Source organism: Apaloderma vittatum, unplaced genomic scaffold, assembly GCF_000703405.1.
Source record: "Apaloderma vittatum isolate BGI_N311 unplaced genomic scaffold, ASM70340v1 scaffold8671, whole genome shotgun sequence".
NCBI classification, from domain to species: Eukaryota; Metazoa; Chordata; class Aves; order Trogoniformes; family Trogonidae; genus Apaloderma; species Apaloderma vittatum.
Window position 1 is genome coordinate 29,099 of NW_009700768.1, and position 20,754 is coordinate 49,852.

General features: G+C 38.0%; 1 protein-coding gene across 1 annotated transcript; it reads right to left on the reverse strand.

The window, feature by feature from the left end:
• Positions 1-594: 594 nt before the first annotated feature.
• EMB (embigin) lies at positions 595-18,480 on the reverse strand. The gene is made up of 10 exons (XM_009878857.1): positions 18,282-18,480; positions 16,764-16,850; positions 14,788-14,874; positions 12,795-12,890; positions 10,514-10,688; positions 9,212-9,300; positions 5,352-5,479; positions 3,932-4,211; positions 2,589-2,622; positions 595-652 (listed from the first exon to the last, which is right to left on the reverse strand). The coding sequence occupies exons 1-10, from the start codon at positions 18,478-18,480 to the stop codon at positions 595-597; spliced, it is 1,233 nt and encodes a 410-aa protein (XP_009877159.1).
• Between the last annotated feature and the right edge of the window lie 2,274 nt (positions 18,481-20,754).

Sequence of the window (20,754 nt, forward strand, 5' to 3'; positions counted from 1 at the left end):
ACTACATGTCCTGTTTCTTCTTTCTACTACTAACCCCTTCAGTCACTGTCTATTAAGACTTGTCTCTTTCCTGAACTCCTATAATCCCTTGTTTCACATCTCTGGTACTATCATATTTCTCACTTGCTAACACACTCACATCCTTCCTCTGTAAACTCAGCTGACACCCAAAACACAGCCTTAAAGAGCAGGATTTTGGGTACCTCAGCAATTCTTATGTATCTTGACACCTACACTGGCATTCATAGAGGTTTTTTATGATCAGGAGCCAAGCAATTAAGCAGGTTATCTTGGGTCCTGTTTTAAGGACTGCACAGGTGAACAGAACTATGAAACCAGAATAACAGCATTGAACTAGAAGGTTTTGGACTCACTTTCTTGCTGATGTTACATCATGGATGACTATATATTGTTTTGTCAAAACAACAGTTATATTACTATGTAGTTCCCACATTTAGAAAAACAAACCAACAATAGGAAAAAGAACAGAAGAGATTAGAATGGCACAGTGGATTTCTTTGTCCTTGTATTAGGCTTCTCAAGAGAAAGTAAACTTCATTCTGTTTCATCTTACTTACCTTTTTAGGAAGCAGATTAGATTTTTCTGTGCCTAGCACTACTGTTTTCCAGACCATTGCTTTCTTCTGATTTACTGTAAGAAAGAGAGGTTATATTCCCAAACTCAACTTTTTAGTATAGTATTAGTACAGTCATTCCAGTTCCACAATCAAATCATGGAGTACATCTAAACTACTTTCTCTTAGGAAGTGAAGTTACATTTATAGGAAAAAAAAAATGTTTAAACAAAATTTAAGCTACTAAAATCTGCTTCTTAAAGTCCTTCAGTCAAGTAATAAAGGTTCAACTGATTCCCCTCAAAAATCTAACAAAATTCTGGACAGAAGTTTAATAGTAACAGTATTCTCAGAGATAACTGCTGTACTATCATTGCATTCACTGTCTAAAATTTGTACGTAAAGTGAATGCACATATAATATACACGCAACATACAGCTCAACATCCTCAGAACACGGGCAGAAACAGTCATATGACGCTTCCTTCTGGAGTACCAACAACTAGCTAGTCGGTGTTGGTGACAATCAGTATTTGAATTAACCATTCTCTTGTTAATAAAATTCCATTTCTGAATCACTAGCTTCCCATCTAATACACTATGATATGTGACATATTAATTATAGCCTCATCCACTAAGTTCAGTTGCATATTAGTCATTCTTTGACGTAACAGACCAGAGAAGTTCCTTTGGAGCCATTCTCTCTGGCACATAAATAGATCTTCTGAAGAGTCAGTAGTTGAAATAACTTCCAGTTATTAAAATCAGGTAAGAAGTACATAGCTTAATAGATTTTCCTCATGTGTTTATCTAAGATAGAATTCTAAAGTAAAGATCAAGCAGCTGATCAAACCCATACCCCACATCTCATCAAGCATGTAAACATTATTTCAGTGTACTACACTACGTTACAATCCTATTGTAATAACAGTTTCAGCGTGTTTATAAAAAGTGGTGCTGTGCGACAAGGCAATTATTCAATTTACAAACCAGCAGCATAACACCATACTATATACCCAACACATATCCTCACTTCATAGTATAATTGAATTACAGCTTTAAAGCTGTTTAGATAAGGGGAGAAGCACTAAAATGTAGTTTCATTTAGCACTGAAAAAAAAAGAAAGTAGGGAAACAAACAAGGTCACTGTCGCCAGAAATTCAAAAAGAAGAGACAGCACTACTCAGTAGGATTAAAAAAGGGAAGATAAACATAGGAGGGGAAAAGGGACTGAGAGGAAGAAAACTGGAGCGGACCAGACATATCTAACAGGAGGAACTGCATCTTGGAACAAGAAGAAAGTTAACAGATCAAATGAAGTGACTGGGGTTCGAAGGACGGACAGAGGGAGAGAAGTACAGCTTATTCTAGCAAGCAAGCCTCTAGAAAGGTATCATCCCCACAAGGTGGGGGAACCAGCACGGGCGCACCAACCCTCAAAGAGAAGTGCCTGCACCTGCTCCTTTGGCTCCAGCAACACAGCCGTTCCTGTGCCCAGGGAGCCCAAGCCACCAGCACAGTGACAGGTCCCTCCAGAAAGGTTGGAGTCACCATCAAATTGACCCACACCACCAGCTCTCAACACCCCAGCAACTACAGGCTTATCCAGGACAGTAGGGCTTTGGCCACTTGGACGTGACAGAAGTATGTTAATATGGACAAGTAATATATGTATGAGAAAATTTTTGAAATCTCTTTTGTCAAATTTCTAACTGAAACCTCTTTTCCGCACAGTTATAGCATTTTAAAATGAGTTTATAATGAGGCCAGAGGGTAGACTTAGAAAAAAGTGAAATATCTTTCAAATGCTAAAACTAAATACCAGGTAGAAAAAAAAAAACATTCTGCACATTTTGAAATTAGGAAGACTTAACGAATGGAATAAGCTGTGCTTTCAACATTCATCATTAACCTTTACCAGTTAGGTCAACAACAAGGTATAATTTTATACAACACACTGCAATACACCAAGAAGCAAATATTTAACTACATCATAAGGATTTCTTTACTTACAGTTGTTCAATTTGGTCAAATTCTTTCTCATCTTCTGTGTAACAGAAAAAGGATTATGTAAGATCTCAATTCAACAAACACTAGAAGATATGTTTAATTATATTATTTACTCCACATCTAAGTAACACAAAAACTTATATTCCATCTTATTAGTTTTCTTAAATTTGTTACTCAAACTAGCTTGTTCCTCTCTTCAATGAGGTTACCTGCAAATTTGTCCAAAAGTTTACTTTGATCAAGTTTTATTAATCTGATGTTAATACATGTTATAATACATATATTGATTTATAAAATATAGAAAGATACATGTATGTTTGTATGTATAATGCACAGACACAAATATATATATAGGTTTTATATGTATTTAGCACTTCTGTTTCATACTTCGTACAGTGCCCCCTGTACTTGGCACTGGTGAGGCCACAGACTGAGTACTGTGTTCAGTTTTGCGTGCTGCACTAAAAGAAAGATACTGTGTTCAGAGAAGAGCAACAAAGCTGGTGAGGGGTCTAGAGAACACATCCTACAAAATGTGGCTGAGGGAACTGGCGTTTAGTCTCGAGAAGAGGAGGCTGAGAAGAGACCTCATTGCTCTCTACAACTCCCTGAAAAGAGGTTGTAGGGAGGTGAGTGTTGGTCTCTTCTCCCAAGTTACTAACAGAAAGGACAAGAATGGCGTCAAGCTACAACAGGTGAGGTTTAGATACTAGGAAAAATATCTTCACTGAAAGAGTGGTGAAGCATTGGAAGAGGCTGCCCAGGGAAGTGGTGGAGTTGCCATCCCTCGAGGTGTTCAAAAATTGTGCAGATGTGGCACTGCGGGACATGGTTTAGTGGTCATGGGAGTGTTGGGTTGATGGTTGGACTAGGTGATCTTAGGGTCTTTTCCAATTTTAATGATTCTATGATTCTACACACTTGCACTTTTCGTTCGGCCAACCTACATATGCCTTACATTCAGCAATTAGTATTAATGCATTCTGTTTTAATGCATTTTTGCTTCTTGTTCAATTTCTTGGTACTTCTGCCATCAAGGCTACTAACAGTTTTTTTATTCCTAAGCATTCCCCAAAAAGGATAGCCTCTAAATACCTCTGTCTTGTAAGGAAAAGAAAGTAGAACTATATGAAACAGTTCATGGGAAAGTATTGCTTATTGAAAGCCCTTTGCACATGAACTCAAGACTCACAGAGGAGATTCCAAAATCTAAAATAACACCATGTTCTAGAAGAAAGTATAGATGTGAACAATCACATGAACTTCATATATGAAAAGCTACGGGTCATACTTTTCTTTGGCTGCAATGTCAATGGAAAGCTAGAAAGACAAAAAAAAAGATTTACCTGCACTCTTCTCTTTCTTTTTTGAATACATCTCACAAAGGAAGACAATAGTTACTAAAGTAACAACCTCAGCCACAATTGCCAGAAAGGGTTTGAGGGGCACCATGAGGGACAGAACTTTAAGTTGCAGCTTTCCTTTACTCTTCCCTAATTCAAAAACTGCTTCACACCAATATACACCATCATCTTCCTCAGTGAGCTTCAGTATCTTCAGATGCGTTACATTGGCAGATATTCTATTAGTTACATACTTGTCTGTCAAAGAGTCATTAATTGCAATCTGAAAAGAAAATAAATATAATACAAGTCTTACCAATGCAATGACAAATTATTTAATCAAATTATTAATATCACCAACAGTCTCTATATAGAGATGTAAAATGAGTAAAGAGTATTTATCTCAACCAGCCACTCTGGTTTTCCTCACATTCAGTGGGGGAAAATAAGCACTTCTAGTTAGCAAGCTGCCCAACCTGTTTTAGTCTATTTAAGATCAGATTAAAGGCACCCTTGGGTCTATTAACTCTCCACTAACAAAGGCAGCCTCGGGTGTAAGGATCTGATGTCCAGGTTTCACCACAGCACAAGATACACCCTTTCAAGAAAGGTGAACTGAAAATGCTGCACCACTGGGAAATACGTTGATAGGTCTCAGAAGTCAGTGCTACACTTCAGGAGTATAGCAGAGACAGATCTATTTACTTCCCCTCAGTTGACAGTTCTTCTCCAAAAAAAGGGCTAGAAGAAGCTATACTTCCAGGGCTAAGGGGGATCCTGAAAGGTCGGTACATGAAGGAGAGAAACTGTTGAGTCCTCACAGCCTTTAAGGCAAGAGCTGAAGTAAGAAGAGATTTCAGCTCCTTCATAATCAGCTGGCACAGCAGTGTCCACATCAGGATGACCTCCTTCAGGCCCAGGGCCCCAAAGATGTCACAAAGGCTGGAAAATACAGAATTACTTATACATGAAGGAGAAGGAAGAAGAGGGACATGCTCCTGTTCCCCTCTCTCGAGCCTCCAATACACTATATGTCTTTAAAAGACTATCCTGCTATGGTATTTTTTATATCAAGTAGTAAGATTTGAGCAATATAACAATCATTAATACAGTAAAAAAAAAAAGAAAAAAGAAAAAAAAAGAGGTATCTCAAGACTCTCCTGATTTGTTCTTCTCTTATTTGGCCTTTAAGAGTATGTCAGGGACTTTTTGGAAGAGGAACAACATACAAACCAGAACAGAAACTATATCCCTGTAAAAATGGTTACACCTAACTATCACTTTTCCCCCCTCTCAACGTACAGAGATTTACATTAACATAAATGCAATTTACAGAGCCTATCGTGAAAAGTCGTATCTTAAAAAAGTGTCTGTCCTTGGGTTTGCCATATTGTTTTGCTTGGCCAACAGATGCAAATCTTACCTGTTCACTTCCGTTGGTCATGTACCAGTTCCATGCAATGGGAGTATAGCCAGAACTTTTACAGATCATTACAGCTGTATCTCCTTCATAACTAACTATGGGTTTTTCTTTTCCTTCAACTTTTGGTACTAAGAACAAGTAGGAAAAAGTTCATCAAGTGAGAGCTACAGGTTTTAAATACAGTATTACAAAAAAACCCAACCCCATATTTAGATACATACTTACAATAGTCCCTTCACTTCCTTTTTGCTTAAAAACACAGATTAGTATCACTCATGACACGATCTAAATGAAGAGTTATTTCAAGCTGATATTCATTATACAGAATTTGTGCAGAAAACCACCGGAATTTTGTTCTCAGTTGCTGTATGATCTTAAAAGTTGCCACTTAAAACTCAAAATCAAGTGATGATCAGACTGTGATTTCTACCCTTGCCCATTTCCTCTTCCCCTTCCTTGACAGCTGTGAGCCACCTGCTTCAGTTCTAGTACTCTAGAAAAGCACATGCTAATTTTTCTGCAAAAGCTGATAGAAGCCTATTACAGCTCTAATGCTACCACATAACATCTGATAATTTGTGCATCCAGAGAATTTTTTTTTGTAATTAAGATAAACTGCAGATTGAGGGAGCATTGAAGTTACAGACATCTCAACTGAAACAATGATTTTCAGGTGCGTGCCCATAAAAATGACTTTTAATCCAGCTTTACCAAGGACAGAACATAGCCACAGGAAAAAAAAAGCATCAGTTCTTAACTTTAAAGCTACTTGTCCCAGCCATTATAACTGCCTTCCAAGAGCAAAAGATCAAAAAAGAATATATTGAGGTATCATACAGACATAAGTAGAGCTGAGCAAACACATCATATGCTGGATTATGTATCTCCCCTTCCCCCTTCTTTCTCTCTTTATTAGGATGTTTACTAGCATTTTTTCTTCATATCCATTTATTTTAATTTATACTTCAAGTTTCATTGCTCTATCTTGTAAGTACAAGGTCCAGTACATCTTTTAAATTATATTGGTCACACTAAACACATAAAGAATTCGCTTTCAGCAGTTATGATGGAATAATTTGGTATAATTTGGTATAAACTGAGATTGTTACTGTTTCCAGCCAAGTACAAATTAATTTTCCCAAGAAGTTCACTTCGTGGGTATTTAAACTTAAAAACTTCCATTACAGAAATATACATGAAACCTATTAGTAAGAACACTGTTTACAACCTCAAAATTTGCTGCACCATTCATCAATCCAGCCTCATTATGAGTGAAGTCTTCTTACCGCACATGTATTTAACAAATAAATACTATTCATCTGAAGAGCAGTGGCAGAGTATCTTCACTGCTATCAGTAAAAGAGGCAGCTTTACTAATATCTGCTGCCACCTCCTTTGCAATTTATAGAAAACAAAAGCAGGTTGGGGAAAAAGAATGGGATACCTGAAAACAAATAAAAACCCTTATACCCAGCACAACACGTTTATGTGACAGTCTAGAAGATTTAGCCATGCTGATCAACTGCACAGCACAGCTATAGGCATACCAGTAATACATGTGATCATGCTAGACAAGATTAAGGACATGAATATCCATCTTGAGTTCTGGGATCTGGCCCTGTGACATAGTGCTTAATCCTTGAATGCATGTAAGGAAATTATACGCTTTGTCCCAGGTATTTTTGCAAGTAGATCACTCAGAATTTGGTGACAAAAACACTGCTGCTGCAGAGAAAAAAACCAAACTGTTGAAGAGACAGAGAAGTGATCACACCAGCATTTATACTAGTCAGATTTCCACATTAATTATTAGAGGCACAGAAAGTAGAAGACAAGAGAACCGCACCGTTAGATTTTCCAACAGGAAATGTGCTTATAGATAGTCTTCCCTGTAATGTTACAAAAATCTATGCATATCAGCTGTACTTGTGTGTGTTTAAAGAAGAGCAAGGATCTATAAATTTACTGTAGGCCAGTCATAATGACCAGATGTTGCACTGCTTGTATATACATATAATACATATTATAAATGAAGGATCCATTTCCATACTAATTCCCAATAAAGACCAGAGTCGTTTCATGGTACATGGACAAGGACAGCTGCTTAAGGATCCCTGAGCGAAGGGCAAACACATTCTATCCTTCATCAGCTATTACAACACTTCACATCATTTTAAAATAACCATGAATGCTGTCCATGTTTAATAATTTGAATTACTTATAAGCATCTCATTGTCTTCTGCAGACCTGGGTAAAAATTTAATTCCTCATCACCTGCAGAGTTATGCCAAGCCAAGGTGTGGTGGAAGGGGAGGCAAGGTAATGCATCCAATAACACCTGTCTAGTGGAAAAGCTATTGCAGTTAGTTACAGCAGTGATGACTTTAGCCACTGAGCCTGTATCAACGCATTACTCATCTTTCAGTTTGAGAATTGTTCTCTCTGCGTTATTGACTGGAAGATTCAAGGACTTCTCTTTCCCATTTCCTCCACTCTTGCATTAATCTTGAAAAGTGTCAAGACAGTACTTTTTATGGCATCAGAAATGGCAGCATTCAACCATTGTGAAGCAATTCTCCCATCTTCTTGTAATAAATCAACCAGTCCTATGCACTGTTCTGGAAAAGATGACTTCTCTATTGAGTCATTTTTGCCCTTACTGAAATAGTTTGTGTGTACTTTCAAAAGAATAAGGTCTCCTTTGGCTTTTCTTAACCTAAACAGACTTGGGTAGCCATCCAACTAAACCTTGCCCACATGCTGAAAAGGAAGAATATTTAATCATTTCTAGAGCTTAAAAGGTTTGAATAAACTAAACTATAATTTTCTTGTTCTTCAGTATTGCAAGCTAGTCTCCCCTGGGTGAAGGTTTGAAAACAGGTATCAACATAACTACTCAAGATTTGAACACACATGAGAGTTTCCTTGAATCACATGACCAGCTACCCCACTGAACAATGGCTGCTTGGAACACTGAGAATTACAAAGCCCTGCTGGTTAGTTCATCTGAGATTAGGGCAGTTATCTGAAGAGTTGGGGTTTAGAAGCTGGTATTCAGAGAGAAGCTTTTCTATATATCACAATCTCTGGAGCTTTCACAGATCAAATGCTTGCCTTGCTCTTTGCAAAATTTGGATGGTGGGAATAAAGAAGGGAACTGGTCTCAGAGATGAAGGCTCTCAGCAGCTCGCATTTGTTTTATCTCCACATCTTGAATTCAACTGGATATCACCAGCTACTGTCAGGAGCAACATTACTGGAGAAGACAATACCAAACCAGAAGAAAGGGCACTCATACTGCCCAATGAAACATGCTTTTAATGTAAATGCTGTTCTTATATAGAACGAAAGATGTACTAAAGCAACAAGTTGGTGTTCTAGAAATACAACTGAATTTGTTCAAAAACATGCTTCTGTTCTCCCAGTCATTGCTCCTGTTGTAACACCAAATCTCAGGCCAAATTTTCAAGTCATTGGCTCTGCTTTTTGAAGCATTTGAGGCACCATCCTTTCTTCTCACCCCATAGAAAGCGATGAGTATTCACTTTTCCTCTAGGGATGGAGCAGGAAGGGGAAAAAAATCAGTTACTCATTTAGGAAAAAAGTAAGCTTATATGTGCTTTTGGTTGTCAGCAAGTTTAAAAGGCATTTATTTTTTGCTCTAGATTTCACCTTTCCTCCATGATACAGAATGTCCTTGGTAGTGGTTCTCATCTATCTTGACCATATTAGTCACTGTTTATCAAATTAAGATGAAATCTCATATTATCTGGAAACCATACTACTATAGCACCACAATGATCAAGCAAAGCAAAATTTAAAATAAATTAAAATTATACATAAAAATTAAATACAAGTACCTTGTAAATGAAACACAGCACTGATTTCTTCTTCACCTTTCAGAGTACAACTATAACTTCCAAGCTCACTGTTATCCAAGATCCTCAATCTTGCAAAAAAAAAAAAAAAATTTTGCTTCTTTGCTTTTATTTTCTCCTACAACTATCAGTGATTGCTAATTAACATTCTAAAAAATGGCCAGCAGAGATTAGTAGAAGAGCAGAGAACACACACTGCTGAAGCACTAGGACTCAGGTTTAGTGCAATGTGGAAATAACATTTCTAAGAAAACAGAAGAGCACAAAAACACACCTGGGAACACAAATGTAATTTTCACCCTTCTTGCTCACAGAAGGCCAAGCATCTAAGTAGTATGATCTATAGCACACCAAGTTAGACATAGGTTTACCACGTGAACTATATAACATATCCTATATAGGACTTCAGAAAAGATTATTTAAATGGTTTATTTTTTCTAAAGACAGTCATATGGTTAGCATAGCTTCAACCCAGAACAGTTTTAAAAGAGCTGCTATGTAATGAAGTGCAGCATCTTCTCTGCTGACAAACTATCCATTTCACAGGCACTTTCAAAAAGATATACATGGTTGTGTTTGTATACATGGAGTAGCAGAGAATTAACAGTACATTCTGATCACATTTTTCTATCACAGAAATTTTATATAAATATTATTGATGTTAAGAAACCAAAGCTATACAGAAAGCAACTGAAAACTATCCAGTTAAAATTAACACACTTAAAATTTACTGTTGGGTTTTAAACTTATCAACTGAATAAAAATTTTCTCCATTTCTTGAGTCTCTGTAGAGGTTTGCAAGAGTTAAGAAAATCTTTAAAACATTCAAAACACCTTTAATGTAATGCTATTTTTTTCTCTCTTTTGCTAATTATGAAAGAAAACCTAGTCACTGATGCCTGTCAGAATTCTGCAAAGAAGCATTGAGGTGGAAAACAGAATGGGGAAGTAGAAGAAAATAAAAACTTTTAGAAGTCTCAGACTGAGATTACTACTTACTGAGTAGCATTACTGGACCTTAAAAATCTGCATCCTTATTCTAAACTACTGGTTTTAGGAGATCTTGTTTTCCCAGCACCAGAGGATGAACAGGAGTTCTTGCTCCAGGCTCAAGGTAATTGCAACCTTTCTCCTTTCCTGCAGCTTCAATAGGTCAGTTGTGGGTATATATTTATCAGCACATTTGGCTCTTTTCTAATATACACATGACTAGTATTGGGTAGTGTGTATGCATATGGTAACTTCTTAGAATCTGAAAGACAAACTGCAAAGATTGCTACTTACTGGATGCTCCAGCTGTTTTCAGTTTTATTGATATATCCAATTGTTTCATTTCCCCTCTTCCAAATCACTTGAAGACTTTTCAAATGAGAATATTTACTGTCCAATCTGCATGAAAGCTCAATTCTAGTTGCACTGTGCAAAGTGATATTTTTTTCCATGAAAGTACCAGAAATACCTAAAAGCAGTTTAAAAAAAATGTTTATGAAAAATATTTCTTCATTCTGGGGGAAGAATAAGAGATACAAAGATCATGTTATATATATGTTGGATTACAGGTGGATATAGCGTGCCCGTTACACTTTTCAGGGTAAAATAACCTACAAAATCAGACAAGTGTTTGACAGTAATTTTCTTAAACCATAATTGAGTTATAACACACAGCCATTACAAAAATGATACAGTAGGTCCATTCTACAGGTAAACTTCCTAGATGGCTAATACAGCAACATTCATTTAACTCAAAAGCAAGATAGACTTAAGCTTCCACATAATTTAACCCAAACCAGTACTTGGATTTCACCAGGGGAACAATGTCTGATCTCAGCCTAAACTTCATTTTTTGACATCACATTTGGTATTAAAAGAATTTATAGGTGTACAAAAAGTTATATTGATAATAAATAAAAAAGTTAGATTTGTAAATACCTATAAGCATCTACGTTTCAGCCAATTTCTGATTCTTACAACACTGTGAGATCACAGGTAATGTCCCATTGCTAGTGAAGTTGTTGATAGAATCCACAACTTTCATATTGCTGGATCTGGCTTTTCACACTACAACTACTCAACTTGAAAACAAATAATCTTCAAACCCATTTATGGCTGCTTTTACCTAGTGGCAAGACAGTAGAATTACAATGTGAAAACATTCCAATACAGTAGAAAAACATGACACTGCTTTTAACAAGTCTGTGAGCACAAACTAAGTGTATCCAAAATCTAAAGTTTCAACAGCAGATACCTGATCCACACAAAAAGCTTTTTTGAAACAACAAAAAACCTCAAACTTCCAATTTCCTACTTGTCAGCATTGACATTTTATTTTATAACTGGCCTTTTTCACATCTTCTAGATGTTAGTCCCTCTGAATATTCCATGAAACTTTATTCCAGGTCTCACCTCAATCCTAGACCCACTCTGTAGTACTTCATAGTCAAAAAAGTGCAGCTGTATTTCACAGCTGAAATTCTTTCTGAGAGAAAATGAACTTTTAAGGTGGGGCTCACTTAAAGCAAGCCATATCTAAGAAGCAGCAAAAACTGGCTGAAGTGGAAGCACCAAATACTCCTACAAAATACTTGAGCTTCACTGAGCCTGGCAGACATTGACAACTTGCAGGACAGCATGACCAGAACTCCAAGTCCCAGCCAAAGTACTTGTTGAGCTGTAGTTAAAACAGAATTGCAATAACCTGGTTTTTCATAGTAGATCAAAGTCAGTTACTGAAACTCATTTATTAGAGTATAGCTCACCTTGTTGAGGTTACGATCAAAGTAATTTTACAAACTCAATTGGCTTCACAGTAACAAAAGTTTTACATAGTACACTGGCCAAAAACAGAAACCACACTTTGAGATTTTCAAAACATAGCCACACTTTAAGGGAATGAAACATGAAAACCCTATGCTGTTGAAGATTAACCACTACTAAGACTCTGATCTCTGGTGCATCTCTGTACCAAGAGTACAAGCACCACAACAAGAAACAGATATCATCTTAAGTTTTGTGCTAGAAGAAAATACAGCACAAGTGCTGTACAATTATGTGCTTAAAATATCACATCAGTTATAACTGATCTTCGAGAGATTTCCATTAGCTTTTCCACTTGTCCACGATATTAGTTAAAAGTTATTCGCCAAGTGGGAATTTCCTATCTATTTTAACTTTTCTTGCTTTTCATCCATGCTTGAACTCCTGCAATGCTGCAAAGCTGACGAACACCTTCCAGCTGAGAAGTACCCTAGCTTATGTGGTCTCTCAAAGTGGATTCACTAATGCAAAGAAATTGTCACTTGAATTGATTTGGAGGAATAGTTATGACTTGTGTTTACTTGTGGCTTTAATAAAATACAAATCTCATTCTCCACTGCAAAATTGTTATTTGAACACAACACTAGCATGACAAACATTAATCTTTTCTCTTACTGAGCTCATCACATGCTTACTGTAAGCATCTTCATCAAGAAGTTACTATCCCAGATACTTGTGTAATTCATACAAAAGATTGTGTATAATGACATATATAGTCAATATAATGTAACTGCAAAGGAAAATAACTCACCAGTTAGGAGTACCTCATACTCTACAAAAGTTGTATTAGAAACGTTCTCTTTGGTTGTGGTTGTCTGCTTGAACTCTTGTGTGGTAAGATCTTGACCTAACAAGGTTGCAAGTAAAGTGATACGTTATGATCTTATCAAGGTAATTGAACAGCAGAGCATCAATACAGTATTGAACCTGTTTCTTACAGTAATCTTATGGGGGAAGAAAAGACCTTGCCAAGTGGCTACTATGGAGATCCTTCCATATACCTTGTGTGTTAACAGCTAAAATAATAAAGCAGCATGTGATCACCGTTCTAGTGACGATGCCATTTTACAAGATTGCTCCCAGCCTTGATATAAACATAACTGTCAACACTCTAAAGAAGTCGTAACTACCTATTTCACAGCCTGATTCAGAGTCACCTTATAGCCTTCAGGTAAGTCCTAAAACTATACAGGATTACATCATTGCTTAAGCCGAGCTTTGGAAAAGTAATAAGCTTCAGATAAAAAAAAAAAAAAAGAAGAAACAGAAGGACAGAACACCATCATTCCTAAAGCCACTGCAATTTATCAACATAGACAACAGCCAGAGGTAGCTAGCTAATCCAGATGAAGCTCTATTGAATGCACAGGCAAGAAGGCCCTGTGCTCCACTGGAACATGGGCAGAATCCCTCACTGCTCCACAAAACTTACATTATACTGCAGGAAATATCTTTTCACATACAAAGAGTATCAATATTGACCATCACCTGCCTGATTAAAATACACACTCCTTTCCTTCTGAGAGGTAAAAGTACATTTAAAATTTTAATATGGCCAATAAAATCCCTTTTCTGTAGGGTTATGGATAACACACTATTCAGAGACTACCTTTATAAAGGTCTACAAAGCACGGTACAGCTATCATGCAGGCAACTGTAAGCATAAAGAGTCTGTTCCCACCATGTTCTTATGCTCTGTGCACCTCAAGAACAAAGAAAGAAAGGAAATTAATAAGCTACAGCTTTAACAATGGATGTAGTCCAGATAAAGCAGCATCACCATTCCATATTACAGAATCACAGAATGACCAGAGTAGGTAGGGACCTCCAGACATCATCTACTCCAACTCCCCTGCTAAAGTAGAATCACCTAGAGCACATGACATAGGAACATATTCATGCAGGTTTTGAAAGTCTCCAGAGGAGAAGACTCCACAACCTCTCTGGGCAGCCTGTGCCAGGGCTCTGCCACCCTCACAGTAAAGAAGTCCTTCCTCATGTTTAGATAGAAATTCCTGTGTTCCAGCTTGTGTCTGTCATCCCTTGTCCTGTCACTGGGCACCACTGAAATGGGTCTGGCTCCATCCTCCCTGCACCCACCCTTTAGATACCTATAGGCATTGATAACTGCTCCTCTCAGCCTTCTCCTCCCCAGGCTAAAGAGTCCCGGCATTCTCAACCTTTCCTCATAAGAGAGATGCTCCAGTCGCCCAATCACCTTCATTGCCCTCCGCTGGACTCTCTCCTTTAGTTCCCTGTCTCTCCTGAACTGGGGAGCCCAGAACTGGACACAGTATTCCAGATGTGGCCTCACCACACCAGAGCAGAGGGAGAGCATGACCTCCCTCAACCTGCTGGCCAGACTCATAATGCAGCCAAGGATATCGCTCCCCTTCCTGGCAACAAGGATACGTATCTACACACAATCATTTTCTTAGTACTGCACTAACTCCATACATGTTCCTAGTAAACTGAAGCACATTGTGGGAGAAAACACTACAAAATATGCTTAAAGTAAAGCTCAATTCAATACAGGTATAGAAATTTCAGTTTTAAATTTTTTTTCACATATAAAAAAATAGAAAAGTATAATTTTTTATGCTTTCTATACAGCTTTAAACATCAAACTGTTGTCTGAGTAATTACCAACTAATACAATTTGTCCATAACCACCTGATTAAAAAATATCAAGGGTAATCCAAATTTACCAATTTAAGTAGAAGACAACAAGTGATGCCTCTTACCTGGTGTAGATACATTATATCGAAGTGTCAAATAATCTGAAGGACTCCCCTGAGTTTGCCAGTTGGCAGTTTTTGTAGTTACCGTCTCTGAAAGGTGAAAAAACAAACCTCTTAAAGAAAATTTTTTTTGTTTAGTGATGAAAAAAACCCAGAGATTTCTTCCCCCATGCCCTAGGGTAGATACAAAACACTAAATGTTTTAATTCACATTTTACATGCTTGCAAAGTAATTTCAGTGTCAGTTATTTTATAATGCATTTCAGACATACATAAACAGTAATTATGGATTGAATCTGCCTAATCATTATAAGAGAAAATTAGTCTAGATTTTGTAGAAAAATAGGGGCTTCATTATCTCCCCTGTCCACAGATTGAAAAGGTTCCCACTCCTAGTTGGGAAAATAGAGAAAACTGGGATACAGCTTCAGTCATCTCACTGAGAGAAGCACAGGGTGGCAGAGTTGATCACTGTGCAGTAGGAACAGCATCTCTGAAAGCCCAGGTCTTCTCACAATTACTCTTTCTCTTTTCCTGCATAAAACACAAACTTGGAGGTAAAGTTATTAAACACATGCCTCTCTGCCACCGTGGAGAGAACTGGGCTGTGCTGAGAAAGGTCCCTGTTAGCAGTTTGCACCTACAGGTCTCTGAACAAGCATAAGCAGAGGTACCGCATCCCTTCCAAGTTCCTGTGGTGTTCTGTAAAGCAGGGGTTTTCATCAACACGTCAGCTCACAACACAAGGCATGCTGTGTCACAAGCAATCAGCGTTTTGCTTGGCTTCTTCTATGTGTATTTTTATACCTTCCCTCTTCAACCAGTTTAAGTAACAATAAACCTGTATATTAAGGTTAACAATGTAGAAGAACAGAGCTTCAAGCTTGTCCATCTTATGGTTGTTGACAAGTTAGTGTTGTCAAACCTCTACCTGTCCAAAATGGCTTTTTAAGCAAAAAAAAAAACAAACCAGCTATCTCCTAGAATTAGACATTAAGTCCTGTTTCTCTAGACAAGAGCACAAGCAAGCCTTGATCTCTGCTTGATAGAGAAACAAACTAGTCCAAGTATTTACCCCCAAAATAACACATGAAGGCTTAAAGAGTTGTGTGGAATCTTCCTTTGTGTGTGAAAAAAAAACACTGATAGAATGCCAAAGCCATCACAGGTCACCTGAGTTTGTCAGTCTAATACACACATCACCCAGCTTGTTACCAAAATCCCTAACGATGGCACATTCAGAAGGCACCAGAGCCACTTCCCATAGTAGTTGTTATCCATTCACAAAACTTAGAAAACCTTTAAAGTGTCTTGCACATTAATAGGATCCTCATACACATATCCTTCCTTAATTCACATATCAAAGGAACATAGTCAGGCCAGGTCACATCATACAAAATACTTGATGTATTTTGGCTCATATGTACATGTATGTGTGTACAGACAGAGTTATTGCATCTATTAACTATTACACTCCCTCCAGTTCTTGCACACATGGTGCTAAAAAGCTCTGAAGATGAACACCAGGTAAATAGCATTACCACCTCCAAAACCAAAAACATCAGAACTTGCTTGAGCTCATGTATAAATATAACTTAGCCCATGTTTGAGTTGCACATGAGCTTTGATACACTGCTGAATTCCTGCTTCCCTGATCTTTATGGAAAAAGTAGAGGTAGAATCAACAATCATGGGTTTCTTCTCCTACCTGGAACTTACTCTCTGCTCCCTATCAAAAACACAAATAAGATCCAGAATATAGTGAATAAAGTGTAATGACAACAGAAAGTTTCAGCACATCCATAACTAAAAATATAGACAGACGAAGCCAGCAGGCACAGTGATGAATTCTGTTCCTTCTGAAAAGTCACCACCCTATTTCAAAAGACTTTAGTACTAAAAGGTATACTCTACTTGGTAACTTAGCACCACTAGGAAAAAGTACTAGAGCTTCAGATGTACTGAAATAAAACCATTACCAGGAGATGATTCATCAAGTCCAGTTTGCATCTTGGTCAAAGAGTTTGCCTGAGACTGATTGGCATCTTGTGTTGTAATAGTTGCATCTAAAAAGAAAAAAAAAGGGGGAGGGGGGTTAAAGAAACTTTATTGTCTCTCAGTTGAACAGAATTAGAATTCTTTTCAAGAACTGGAAATTTCTAACAGAATCTCCTCATCTCAGCCTACTACTTCAATTTTCTCATGAGTTTTGAGAATGTACAGCCAAAATGTGCAAGAATTACTTTTCATTTGTTCTTTAGCTTTACTTCAGGTAACTAAAAATTAACAGAGGCAGTATGTATTTGACCTCCAATTCCTGTATACAGATACAGTTAGCCTATAATCAAAGCAAAGCCATTCTTCAGGATATTCCAGCAGATCAATAAACTTTATAACCTGCACTCAAAGCCTGTCTTGTTTGTGGGCTTAGATTACCACATCTTAGGAGAATGGTACTAGTTGACTATTTTTAAACACAGGTGAGCAGACTGACTAACAGAATAAGGACATCATTAAAATCTTACACGTCTATCCTGTTTTGTGATGCTGTGAACAACCTCCTTTCTTTCTACTAACACCTTGGTGAGCAAAACAAAAGGCATCTTTGTCAAACATAGACTTTACCAAGTAACACTACTGATTTAACACCACTGCGTATCTGATTCTGCTCCTATAATACGGTTTTTGTAAGAGGCAGGCAAGACTCTAGGATTATGCTTTATATTCTTGACTGGAGGAAATGTCAGCAAGGAAAGGGGCAAAAGACTTGCTTAACTGCTGTGTCACTCTTTCATTAAGAATTCATACTCCCTAGATGTTTTATAAAAATGGAGGTGTCTTCTCTTTCCTTTCTATTCCCACATTCAGGTGGCAGAACTAGTTAGTGCAAGATAAACACATACTTAAGTATTCCAGGACATGTTCTACTGCCATAACAGCAGAACACTCTCTTCCTCAACCTCTGAGTGATCTCACATTAGTAGTTTCTCTGTGTTTTGGCTGGTAGTTACACAGGGAAAATGTGTTTTGCAGTTGCAGGTGAAGTGCAGGAGAGGTAACGAACTCTGACAGACATCCAAGACAGCAGTAAGCATAGATGAAAAGTGAAAAGCCACATGATACTTCCAAGTATATTCAAAACTTGTGGAGAATTGTGTACCTTCAGCAGAAGGTAAAGTCAGCACCCTGCGAGTTCCTAAAAGTGAACAACACTACTAACATTCCTACCCTATCTCAGCACTGTAGGCATAGTCAACCTACAGACTCTCCCACTGGCATCTCCAGAACAAAGTTACTCCAAACTACATCAGAGTCATGGCCAGCCTGCACCATCTGCTTTCTCAGTCTGCTCATCATCCCTCAACCAGTTGGGAGTAAGAGTAAAACAAGGTAGGCAAAGGATACGATACAAAACGTAAGTATTGGTGTTTCTTAACGTTTTTCACAGTTTGTCATACCACTCCAGTGGTCTCACAGCCAAGTGTTCCCTCCCAGACCTTCACTCAGGCAAAAAACTTCAGCAAGCTGTTCTGTCTCAGTATCTGCTAGCTTATGACCCAGCCAATGAAAAGACTTGAGTCTTATTCTCTCCTTGACAGAGACGCTGAGCGAAGAGAGAGCTATTATGCTTCTGATACACATGGTAAGGTTGAAGAAAGGTCCATGAATTTTTATATCTGCAGCATCTTGAGGCATTCTAAGGATGTCATGGATCACCTGACTGTGTCTGGTTAGTAGATGCATCACCTGCACAGTAATTAAAATCCCCAAAGATGATAAATTTAGAAGGTGCCAGTGCCAAGCCATACAGCAGCTTTGTTATCTCTCTGCAAGGTAGGCAGATAACCTGCAATGTGGTTTGCATACTAATAAGGTTGTCATCTTGGCTTTCTTCCTTGATTCACATACCAAGTGAAAGCAGTTAGTGTTACTTCTAGTCAGCACTGCTTCCACATTTTGTCTCATATCTGAACATATGTCAAATTACATAGCACAGAGATAAGATTACACAGATCTCTCCCTCTCATATACACCTGCCGAACAGCAGCTGAGATCAAGATGACCCAGCACTGCATGATTAGTGTCATCAAGACAGGCAGTGATGTAAGCAAGTCAAGTGGACTTCCCAAACTATTGAGTCATGGCTGCATGCTTTAACCTGAGCGAATCAGCAAAACTGATTTGGATTAGATTTATTCAGGAGTGTGGTAGCTTGCTGAGTTCTTGTTGTCCTGATCTTTACTCAGGAAGGAGTAGGTGAGAGTATGAAGTTATTTATTGATCTGTCTTACCCCTGCTCTCTACTGCAGCCAATATTTTAGTGATAAAATGTGGATATACCATACTTGTCATCACCAGTGCACTCCGGCCACTCTGACTGCAAGCATTTATTTTGCTTGGGAAAAAAAAAAAAAAAAACGATAAACCCCCACATCTCCAGGACACATGCCTGGCGTTTCTCGACTTCACTAGAAGGCAGTTTTAGTTCTCCCTCCACTGGAATGTCAACTTCCCTCTGCTGCAGTTCCAACAGGCAGTCCCTGTGCCCGAATCGCTTTTTGCACATTTCATTAGTAACCAATGGCAGAACAATATACTCATACCCTTCCTCATATTTAAATTATCATGGAAGTCACAGTATGAAGCCTCCCTACCTAGTTCCTACAAATAATGCACATTTAATACAAGTCTGAAAAACAACAGCTTCAACTTACACAGATAAAAAGTACTAACGCAGGTGGCTCATCCCTGATGTCTGCTCAAACTCAGACATGATATCCACCTTAGGAAGAGGGTAGATTTGTGGAAATTTTGAAAATACAAATAGGGTTTTGTTGTTTGGTTTTTTTAGTTATTTTTAGGTGTTTTCTTCCTCAAAAGAGGCTACCATTTCACTGAGGGCTTTATATAAACTTAGAATTCCTTCAACCACCACTACTGTTTTCAACAGTAATAGTAATCAAAAATAAATGCTCTGTGGCTAACTTACCATAACGTGACTCATATGTTCCTACAAATATGAGGCCATTTCAAGTCTCAAATGGTTTTTATCAATTAAGTAAACTGTTAGAAGAGTCTTCAAGCCTTGTGTGTGTACATACATAAACACACATATTTTAAAGAAGCTTTAAGACTCATAGAATGTTAGAGGTTGGAAGGGACCTCCAAATATCATCTACAAAGCAGATCTCCTCTTTGTGCATATACAAATATTTATATTTTAAATAAGTGTTGAGAACTGCAAAACACTTTTTCCATCCTTTCACATTATGTGAAACAACTAAGATTTTACTGAAGTTATCATCATACAGAGAGCCACATTGCTCCTCTCAGTATTACGAGAATTCACAGAGGCACAAACATGTAACTCCTTACATATCCCACACTAAAAATGCATCTAAGCCGCTGATCACCGATTAAAGTCACAGCAATAATGTTCACAGACACGCAATGGCAGAACCTTCAGCCTCAGCAAGGCATGCTCCAACAATCACATCTTTGCATAAATACCGGCAATCTGATATTTCCTTCCATTACCAGCATGTGCTGCTTTGCAACGGTTCAAAACCAGAAATTAACAACAGAAATTCACTGGTTTTCAGAATAAGTTCCTATCGCCTTGGAAGTGGCCGGCCTACTCCCGAGCTGCTGCGAGTCACCAGACGAAGAGGAAAGGCCCAGAATGCTCAAGTATCTCCTGCTTCAGGGGTTTTTAAGTTCCACATTTAAAAACCCAACATAAAATCCTCCAAGGCACATCTCTCACAGTCCACCGGGCACATACTGTCATTTTATTAATGTAATTTATCTTTTTTTTTTTTTTCCTGGGAGCTAAAGCCTTACTTGATAAAGATGGGACAGCAATAAACCAATTACGCCTCAATGCCCAAGTCCTGCACCTGCGGCCCAACAAACCCTCCCATTCCCGAGGCAGAAAGCGGCGGGAGGGGGTCGGTGTCCGGCCGGGGG

Coding starts and splice junctions, on each gene's coding strand:
- EMB (XM_009878857.1), bottom strand. CDS start 18,480: ATGCCTCAAGATGCTGCAGATATAAAAATTCATGGACCTTTCTTCAAC. Junction 10,689..12,794: donor GTATGAGGTACTCCTAACTG/GTGAGTTATTTT, acceptor AACTGCTTTTAG/GTATTTCTGGTACTTTCATG. Junction 9,301..10,513: donor GAAAACAGCTGGAGCATCCA/GTAAGTAGCAAT, acceptor TTTTTTTGCAAG/ATTGAGGATCTTGGATAACA.